General features: G+C 37.0%; 1 protein-coding gene across 1 annotated transcript in view; it reads right to left on the bottom strand.

Annotated features, from left to right (window-relative positions):
* Positions 1-2,852: 2,852 nt before the first annotated feature.
* Positions 2,853-11,008, bottom strand: part of LRRTM4 (leucine rich repeat transmembrane neuronal 4) — an 868,928-nt gene continuing 860,772 nt past the window's right edge. The window contains exon 3 of the mRNA XM_021007754.2: positions 2,853-3,397. Within this exon, the coding sequence (XP_020863413.1) occupies positions 3,176-3,397 (222 nt within the window). The 3' untranslated portion in view covers positions 2,853-3,175. The remainder of the gene's footprint in view (positions 3,398-11,008) is intronic.

Genomic DNA, 11,008 nt, shown 5'->3' with positions numbered 1-11,008 from the left:
ACTTCCTAATGAAGGGAAAACCACCACTAACTAAGGCCCTGATCTTTTTGACTCTACACCTCTAATTGTTAGGTGGGTTGTCCAGAGTTCCTGAAGGCCAAATGAAATAATTTTTGCAAAGTGTTTGATAAACCTTGAAGAAGCATATAAATGGTAATTATTATTATTATTGCTTTCTTTTTTATTATTCTTAGTTATTTTTTCCCTTTATATTAAGCTTAAATCCAGTTCCCTACAACAGCTAGCCATTTGCTGCTTATACTTCCCACTAAGAACAAAGAGGGGGAAAAAAGCCTTTTCCCTTTTGCATATGACAGTCTTTCCATATTCAAATAGCTCTAACCTTTTCCCTAAGTGTTCTCTTCTCTAGGTTAAAATATTGACTGTAAATTTGTCACTATTAAATTTCATCTTGTTAATTTCATTCCCATTGTTACTTTGTCAAAGCATCTACTAATTAGAGGTACTGCCAATGAGAACTTGGACAAAGTATTGAATAATTGAGGCAAGTAGATGGTACAGTGAGTGGAAATAATGCTGGGTCTGGAGTGAGGAAGACCTGAATTTTAATCCAGACTAACACATTTACTAGAGGTGTGACTTTGGTTAACTCTGTTAACCTGTTTTTGCTTCACTTCTTTAATTGAGTGTGGATAATAATAGCTCCTCTATCCCAGGGTTGTGAGGAAGAAATAAGATATTTATAAAGTGCTTAGCATGATGTATAATGTTAATAAGGTTAATAATAAATGATAATGTTAATGCTACTCCTACTAATCAATTAATCAATATTTATTAACTGCTTAATATGTGCCAGGTACTATACTACTACTACCACTACTACTACTATTACTTCTACTACAACCTCGTCTTCAGTTTCCTGATTTGTACAATGAGATGGTTGAGGCAAAATAAAGTGGTTGTATTACATAATCTTTTAGGGCCCATCTTATGTTTACTCCTGTAGTCATATGCATCATAGTATCTTTTTGTACCCCCACTAGATTGAAACTACATGAAGAGGCAGCATAGTATAGTTGAATGAGTTATATCTCCAGAACAAAAGTCTTCCTAGGACTTCCAGAGGAAAGCATTATAGGTCAGAAGTCAGAGGTTCTGAGCTCAAATCCCTTCTCTAATGCAAAACAACCAGATGAGAAAATGAGGAATTCACCCAGGGTCTCAGTTTCCTGCTCTGTAAAATGAGGGCAGTTTGATTAAATAACCTTTGAGATACATTCAAATTCTAAATCTATATTATTTTCCATGACTAATGTTCAAACCTTGTCTTTTCTACTAAATAACTTAATGATCAGAGTGCTGAAATTAAAATAAATGATCTAAATTGAAACATAGACTCTGATATTTAAAAGCTAGTTATTTTTGAATAAGTGACAATCTCTCTAGTCCTCAATTTCCTCGCTTGAAAACAAGAATGTGGGTAGATGACTCTTAACATTCCTTTGAACTCTAGCTCCATAATTTTATATATATATATATATATATATATATATATATATATGTGTGTGTGTGTGTGTGTGTGTGTATGCACATGCATACATAGACATATATACTTATACATATGTATATATATGGCAGCTAGGTGGCACAGTGGAAAAATGCTGATATGGAGTGAGGAAGACTCATCTTCCTGAGTTCAAATCTGTACTTAGATACTTACTAGCTGTGTGGCCCTGAGCAAGTCACTCAACCCTGTTTGCCTCAATTTCCTCATGTATAAAATAACTTGGAGAAAGAAATGGCAAATCACTTCAGTATCTTTGCCAAGAAAACACCAAATGATGTCAGAGAGCGTCCAGCAAGACTGTATAACAACACTAAGATAGAACATCCTTGTTCTCAGTTTCCGCATATATAAATTAAGGCGTTTTGCTACTGATGATCACTAAAGTAATTTTTATATGTAAATCTATGATCCTATGGTCATATCTTATACTTATGTGTTATCTCCTCTAGCATAAACAGGTGTTACTGAAAGTATATAATGCATTGAATTAAATCACTTCACTGAGAAGACCTAAGAAACAAAAGTCTACAATGTTGTGAGAAAACACTCAAACCTTAGGTTGGCTGTGGTGTCCCAACCACAAAATAATATGTTTATTTTTCCACCACTTTTTTTTTCCTTTTATTGATAAAAACTACACAAAAGCTAACTGATAATCAATTAAAAATAAACAAAACAGAATTCATGTTACACATTCTCCTTCGTTTAGGAGTGGGTCAGCCTTTGAGATTCCTATCAGGGCACACATGAAAATTTCACATCAATCCGTCCAAACCAGGAAGGAACAGATTTGCCAGTTTTTGTCTGTATCAAGGTACCTGGTGTTCTTTCTCATGATAGAACTGGAAAATGGGTGCTGTGTTGACAGTAAAGCATAACAAAGAGAAAAGAAAAAAAAATGCTCAAAAAATTGTCCTAGTTTACAGTAGATGTCTTGAGTGGACATACACCTAGAGTTTTTGTTTTCATTTGTGTTTTTATCCCCCTTTTCAGTGATCATCTATATTCCTTTGAGTCCTGTGCCAATGCAAGCATCCTTTAGGTCCAGCACAAGCCTTAATGCCCATTATCAGAGTTGGAAACAGAAACATTTGCCAAAAAAAAGAAAGAAAAGAAAAACAAAGCAAAACAAATATTTTAAGAAAAAATCAATTGAAACAAGGTTTTTAGAGTAATAAACACTTAACAAATAAACCATGTACTGAGTTTCCCCTCATCCCACCCTCCCACCCTTAATTTTGCCTGTGGTTCACTGGCCAAGGAACCGTGCAGTGTAGAAAATCAGATATACAAACAGATCTCTTAATCCATTCTTTTATGTAGCTAGAGTGAAATCTATTTTAATAAGAACTTGATGATCTTTATTTATTATTTACATCTGAGAGCCTTGTCTTTTGAAGTTTTAAAGCAAAAGAAAAAAAATTCCAGGAGTTTTCCCGGCTGAACCATAAAGATAATTCCTGCCATACTACAGTAATTCTTTGTCTTGAAGGTGGCATGGTCTCCATCTCTCTTCCCGGAATAATGTTTGTGGCAGGAACAGTATGGGTGGCTGTGATCTCACACCCAGTTCTCCTTTAAGGTGAAAGCCCTCCCTCTCCCTCCCCCCAACAAAGTCCCCTCTCCCATGAGAAACGGTCTTCAGCATTAATTGGGTATTCTTTCAATATAAATGGCTGGTGCCGCTGAGCGGGCAATGGTGGCAATGAAGCTGTGGTCTCGACTGAGCTCCAGGTTGGTTGTCTCAGCTTGCTCCCGGGACATGGTGTCATATCCCTTGTTGATATGGAGAGGCTTATGAGCCTGGCAGTACCCGATGACCGGCTGATCATAGCTGTAATAGGGCAGCGTCTTCATATGGTGTGGGACCTGAAGGGCAAAAGAAAAAGAGACAGAGAAGGTCAGAATCTGCAATATGTGCACCTGGAACTGTGTGTTTTGAGAAGATAACAGTTTAGATTGGCTTAGTTCCCTTCGTGCTGAGTTTAAAATAATCAGTTCAGAACACAATTGCCCAAATATGAAATGGAGATTTGTGTTGTTGTTTGAACTTGGAAAACCATCTCTGGCCAGATCATGTCACCAGTGGTTTGTTTATTTCTCCTAGAAGGTCTCCACTGGAGCATCACTTGTTCATTCTGGACAGGGGCAGCAAAAGACAAATAGAAACCTACGCCGCATCTGGCATTTCTCCTATTGCTCCCTGAAGTCACATGCATTTGTTAATATCCTTATAATGGAGTTGAAGGATGGTCCACACCAATCACTAGTGAAAGACCACTTGCAAATGTGTCTCTTAAAAGTAAATGTGATTCACCGTACAGCCTTATACTGTCAATAAGTCTCTTCCCATCCATCCTGGCTGATTAACTTGAAAACTCTGCATTCACTGACTAATGCAACACAATATAGGTTAAAGTACTTGGGATACAATTTATTTCAATATTGGGATAAAACCTGGTCTCCTTACCCTTGCAGATTTACTATTTGTTTTTGTCAGTGCTTTGTAATACACAGCTCTCACAAGAGAATGAAAAGCATAAAGCTAATTTACATTTTCTTATTCGCTGCAGTGTGTTTGATGGCTATAAGCAGGTAGTAGGAAACAACAGGAGGTTTTTCAGAAAGTGAGTCACAAAATCAGAGCTCTGTTTTTAGGATCAGATTTCTTTGTCTTAACCAAGCATGGTATAGTAGAGAAACATTGAAATCAAAGTCAAAAAGACCTGGATTCAAGTCTCACTTTGTGATCCTAGTTAAATCATTTAACCTCAAATGTTCTAGAAGCCTTTCCTCTTCTGTAGTCAACCTATATTTGTGAAGGGAGTTTCCTCAACAGAACATGCCTTATACCAATAAAATCATAGATCTAGTACCTATATTTTCTTAACCTCACAGGCCAGAACTAAAGGCAATAGATAGTAGGTTGACTAAGAGAGATTGCATTTTGGCTTGAGGAAAATAAAAGTCCACTGACATTTAGATCAATGTGAGAATAGAATGGGCTTTCTTTGCAGGTCTCAGGGTCCCCCATCTGGGAGATTCTTTAAAGAAATACTTGATAAATAATTACTGGAAATATTATAGAGGGGTTTCTATTTTCATATATGGGTTGGAATAATTTCCTTGTACAGTTTTGCAATTCTGTGATTCTATGAAGATTTATCTACCATATCATATAGGATGGTTTGCAAAAGGAGCTGATTTGAAAGTAGGGGGATCTGTTATGTGACTATTCTATATTCAAGTGAAGTGGTCAGGAGAGTATGAACTAGGATGATGGCAGAAGAAAAGGAAATGAAAGACATTTTAAATAAGTTATTAAAGAAAGAAAATAATAACTGATTGATAAACAACCTTAAAAATACTGCTAAACTGAGGTTCACAGCAATTCTATAGGGTGTGTACTATAAGTATTACCATTAGGAGTTTCCCATGGGGAAACTAAGCTAAGGCTTAGAGAAGTTCAGAGATCTATCTCTGTCAGAAAACCTTTAAGGTTAAGAGTCAAGATTTGAACCCAGCTCTAAATTACTCCCAAACCAGCATTCTGTCCATTATGTCAGGCTGCCTCTTCAGCATGATGGGGTGGGGAGAAGGCATCAGTAAACTCCAGAATGACACTGAAAAGTACAATTATTGGAAGAACTTTGGCACCATTATCAGAAATAGGAAAATAAGGAACAAGAGGAGAATGTTCTGGGAGTGTGGGTGGGGGTGTCAGATGATGAGTTGAAGGAACCAGTGAATGCATTAAGGAAAAATCAGAAGATAGTGATATTGTGGAAATTTTAAATTCTGATCTGTAACTTAAGGAGGTGGATTGGGGCTAGAGTTGTATATTTCAAAGTCACATATGTCACCTTGATATTTAAAACCATGGAAGTATATGAGATTATAGATACACACACACACACACACACACACACACCACACATACTATAATATGGCAAGAAAAGAGTGAAAATGAGAGTGAAATAGATGATAGACAGACAGGCACACACAGAAAGACAGGGACAAAAAGAGAGAAAAAGGGAGATAAATGAAAGACAGAGAGGTGTGCAGAGAGGCAAGTGGGTAGCATTGTGGCTAAATTGCTTGCTTAGAATTAGGAAAGATGAAATTTGAAGATTGCCTTAGACTCTAACTATATGACTTTGTCTGTATGTGTTGAAGACATCTTCAGTTCAAGGTATCTAAAGCTGAACTCATTATCATTTGCCCTAACCCTTCCTCTTCCTAAATTCCTCATTATTGTCATGGAAAAAAAAAAAACATTCCTCAAATTCACCCAGACTCATAACCTAGGTGTCATCCTCAATTCTTTACTCTCACCCCCCTCCACATTGAAATATGCTGCTGAATTATATTGATTTGATCCTCATGAGAACTCTTTTATTTGGCTCCATTTTCTCTCCTGACACTGTCAGCACCATGTTGAAGCCCATCATTACCTGCCATCTGGATGATTACAACAGCCTTCTGGCTGGTCTCCCTACATTAAATCTCTCTCCACTCCACTCCACTCACCACTCGTCAGTAAAATTCATCTTTCTTAAGCTCTGGTCTGATCATGTCACTAAGTCAATAAACTCCTCTGCATCCCTGTTAATTCCATTAGCAAATACAAAATCCACTATTTTTTTTTGAAGCTCTTCATAACCTGTCCCCTTCTTACCATTCCATTCTTCTTAAACCTTACTCCCTCCCAAATGTTCCTCAATTAAACAACACTGGTCTCCTTGCTGCTCCTTGAAAGGACACTCCATCTCTCAGGTATTTTCTCTGACTGTCAACCATGCCTGAAATTCTCTTTCTCTTCCTCTCCATCTCATAGATTCATTGATTTCCTACAAGTCTCAGGTAAAATTCGACTTTCTACAATAATTCTTTCCTAATGTACTCTTTTTAATGCTAGTGACTTCCTTCTGTTAATTATCTCCAATTTGTCATGTCTGTATCTGGTTCATATATAGTTGATTGAATATTATCTTCACCATTAAACTTTGAGCTCCTTTAGAACAAAAACTATTTTTGAATTTTGGTTAACTGACACTGGGGAATACACTCTACCTCCTGGTACCCCACCTCCCTTTCCTCATCTGTAAAAGGGGAATACTAGTAGTAGTAGCTATTTCAGAGGTTTATGAGGAGAAAATGAAATAAGATAACATTTAAAGAACTTTGGAAATCTTAAAGCACTGAATAAATTCTAGTTATTAGAGAGATTTAGAGACAGAAATAAATAAAGACAATGAAAGAGGGACAGAGAGAGTGCCAAGAGTTTAGAAATTCAGGTTATGCTAATTTCAAGAGAGCAACAGGATCCTAGGATCATAGATAGAGCCAGAAGGGGCCTTCAAATCCATCTGGGTTTAATCTCCTTATTTTAAAGCTGAGGAAGCAGGCCTGGAAAGATGAACTTTTTTCTCCCAGGATTACACACAAAGTGCAGTTTTCAAAAGCTTTATGATGGGGTGGGGAAATGGGCAATATCAGAATCAGATGAATGGCTATGAAGAATATACAACAATGACAGAGTGAAGTTGTACAAAAAGAAGGGATAGGAGAAAGTGTAAAGCAGGTGAAGGTTGCTGACAGTGTAGAATGTCTCAGGAGATGTCATCACAGCAGCTGAGGGAGCAAGGTCCATTGGATTGAGTAATCAGGATTTAATTAGAAAAATTGGATAAAACAGTTGTAATGCATGGGTGAAAACAGGTGAGAAATTGCCAAAGGCTGAGCAGTGAATAGACAAATGAAAACAATAAGCATTTATTAATCACTTATGCTGTGTAAGCCACAAATACACAAAAAAAAAAGAAGAAAAGAAAAACCTGTAGTTCTCAAGAAGAAAAGCATTTGACTAAGGGAATACAAGAGACTCCCAGAATTTTAAGGTAAGAGGGGAGGCTTCAATACTCATTCAATCCAAATTATATTGAAAGAGTAATTTCAACCATAATATCCCATTATTTGTTTGAACACCTCAAGGGCTGAGGGGCGTGGGGGAAGAAATCATGTCACCTTCCTTCAAGGCAAACCATCACACTTATAGGTAATTCTCATTTTTATGGAATTTTTCTTGACATCCAGTCTCAATCTCCCTTTTTGTACCTTATATCCTTTGCTCCTGGGTTCCAACAGAACCACTTTAATTGTTCTTTCAGGTGGCATATTCTCCCTAAAGGCTTCTCTTCTACAGTAAAGACAGCTTCTTTCAACTATTAATCATATAGCATGGAATAAAGAATCTTGACCATTGGGACTATCTTCTACTGGACACTCTGCAGCTTATTAATCCCTTCTAAAGCTGTCATTGTTTTGTCAACTGTTTAATCTTGTCTGCCTCTTTGTTATTCATTCTTGTCAAAGATACTAGAGTAGTTTGCTATTTCCTTTTCTAGCTCATTTTACAGATGAATAAATTGAGGCAAACATGATTAAGTGACTTACCAAGGGTTGCATAGCTAGCAAGTGTTTGAAGCCAGATTTGAACTCAGAAAGATAATTCTTTCTGATTCCAGATCCAGCATTCTGTCCACTGTGCCAGCTGGCTGTAGTAATCATAGTTAAACATAGATATTTTATAATTGATGTCAAATCATTTTAAGGATGACTCCTTTTTAGTATAGTTTGAAACTTGGTATCGACATCCCCCACCCCTCCACTCTTTCCATCACTTAAAATAAGCAAAATGAACACTAAAGCAATTCTAAGATTCTACCTCAGATCCATGAAATTGTTCAGAAACAAAATTCCAAATTCAATGTAATATGACAGATGAAGTCTAACAAGGGCAGAATGATAAGGAGGATTGAGGTAGCATAGAGAAGTGGGAATGATTAAAGCCCCCACCCCATAGAAATATGGATTTAGAGCTAGGAAGGACATCAGAGACCATTTAGTCTGTCACCTCCACCACCCACCTCCCACCTTTTCCTCAGATAAAGAATCTGAGACTGTGAGGAAGAAGGTTACTTGTCCATTGTGACATAGGTAGTAAGGTTCAAAGGAAGTTTTCAAAGGCATGACTCTAATTCCATATCCCTGGATCTATCTATGCAACTACATTATCATCTTTGCAGAATTCTCAGTTATTGTCACAGGTTAGAATTTGGGGCAAAACATCGTCTTACTCAGAAACTAGATGGCAATGAATGAAATATGAATATTCACAAGCATTGAGGAGATATGTGAGACTAGTGGCTCACATAAGTATTAAAAACAGCCAATTTTGTAGGACATGAAACAATTAAATTGCTTGGTTCTGGAGGACTCCAAAACTAGGGTCGTGCTTTCCATATGGTTACTAAGCTGAGCATCAGCAGCCTGGTTCTAGTGACTGTTGCTGCGTCCTGTCCTCTAGGAAAAAGGAATACAATTTGCAACAGCACAATGTCCCCTGCTACCCTTTACAAGGTTTTCTTGTCATTCTTTCACAGTGGTTTTCCAAATTGGCTCTAAGTTCTGTCACCCCTTTGATCAATTTCACTCTTTAGTTGATAATGATGGTTGGTTAAATATGGTCTTTTCTAAAAGCCTGGGAACTCATTGGATTCACAGGGGGCTACAAATTACTTACAGGTAATGAGTATGGCATATAAAAGAGGAATCATTTCATTTGGAAGAATGAATTGGGCTGTTTAAAATAGAACAAACTTTATTTCTACCATGGGCTTTAGACAAGTATACAAGTGTTTTAATCCTTGAACAAAAGAAAACAAAAACAAGCAATTTCTTCTCTACCATGAGTGTCTGCTAACTACAAGTTAGGGAGTGAGGGCAGACGGAGAGTGGCTACAACTACAAGGGAGATAGAAGAACTCAGTTGGAATGCTGCCTCAGATATTTAGTATTTCTGAGGCCTTTAGACATGCCCCCTTGCCTCTTCTTTATAATGGGAATAAGCGGGCAACCAATTTACTAAGAAGCACTTAATACTTGAGGAAACTGAGGGAGGTAGATGAGGTCTTTTTTTTCTTTTCATTTTCTTTTTTGGATAGATGTGGTCTTGCCCAAAGCCAGACAGTCAGCAACAGAGACGAGAACTGAACTTGCCTTCATGACTCCATGTCCAGGGCTTTATCCACTATACCACCCAGCTGCCTAATGGAGGATTTACATATGATCAGACATGTGCGTTATGAAAGTCATTTTAGCAATAATGAGAGATTAACTGAAGTAAAACAATAAGATAAATTAGATAGATATAGGTATAGATACATAAATTATATATGCACATATATTCATTACAATAAAAAATAAGATAAATTATAGCAGCATCTATATCATAATGTTTTACATATGTTTCTGTAAAAAACATTAAGATACAGATTTTTACATTAAGATTTACATTAAAACTTTAAGATATAGATGTTGGTATAATTTATCTTATTTTTTCCTCTAATATACCTTATACCACAGCCAAACCGGTATGTAGGGGTGTGTGTGTGTGTATGTACCTACACAGATAGCTAAATGGCACAGTGGATAAAGTGCCAGGCCTGAATTTAGGAAAATCTGAGTTCAAATCCAGTCTCAGATACTTACTTAGCTATATGACTCTCTGTAAGTCCCTTAACCTTCTTTTATTCAGTTTCCTCATCTGTAAAATGAGCTAAAGAAAGAAATGGAGAACCACTTTGCCAAGAAAACCTTGAAATGAGACCACGAAGAGTTGGACATGACTGAAAACAACTAAATAACATAACTTTTATGTAAATATATGAAACCCACATACATACATATATAGCTGTATTTGTGTATATATCCATATGAGTGTGTATGTACGTATGTATGTGTATGTACGAAATCTTCTAATAAAAGCAAAAATCATGGCCCAACTCATATGACAGTCTCCATGACAGAAGTCTTTAGACCTATTTTGTTCAGAACTCTGAGAGAATGGAAAGGTCAATTAAAATTTGTTTCTGCTTGTATAAGTCCCTTTTGAAAGAAAGACAGCTTGGACTAGTGGTCTGTACCCTTTAGATTAGAGTCCCAGGGTCACTGGAGTTTGGAGTCAGTCAAGAGGCTGCACTTGAGGACCTAGAGGGGCACAGATTCCCCACCCCTGACTCTGAAGGCTTAGTCTCAGTACTGTCTCTGCTACTTCCCAGCTTTCTAACCTTGGCCAAGACAGTTACCCTTCCTGGTTCCTAATTTCTTCACCTGCATAATGAAGTTCCTGGATTAGATCATTTTCTCACAGCTTTAGTCAATTTCTTCTTCCTCATACCTACTTCACACTTTTTTTTTTAATTTTAAAAAGAAAATACCAAAGTTTTAATACTATATCCTATCCCCCCTTTACTCCAATGGATCTCTGATCCCACAGTTGTATGTGAGCACTCCCTCCAAACAACCCAGTTTGCAGGGTAGCCATAGCTACTCATTATGTGCACACAAACTGAGTACACATTAAAACCAAGGATATAACATACTGTCATATCTGAAATAAGGATGTTATGTAGCATT

This window comes from Phascolarctos cinereus, unplaced genomic scaffold (assembly GCF_003287225.1).
Source record: "Phascolarctos cinereus isolate Bilbo 61053 unplaced genomic scaffold, phaCin_HiC Scaffold_2;HRSCAF=192, whole genome shotgun sequence".
Lineage (NCBI taxonomy): Eukaryota > Metazoa > Chordata > Mammalia > Diprotodontia > Phascolarctidae > Phascolarctos > Phascolarctos cinereus.
This window is presented reverse-complemented; position numbering and strand designations above follow the sequence as displayed.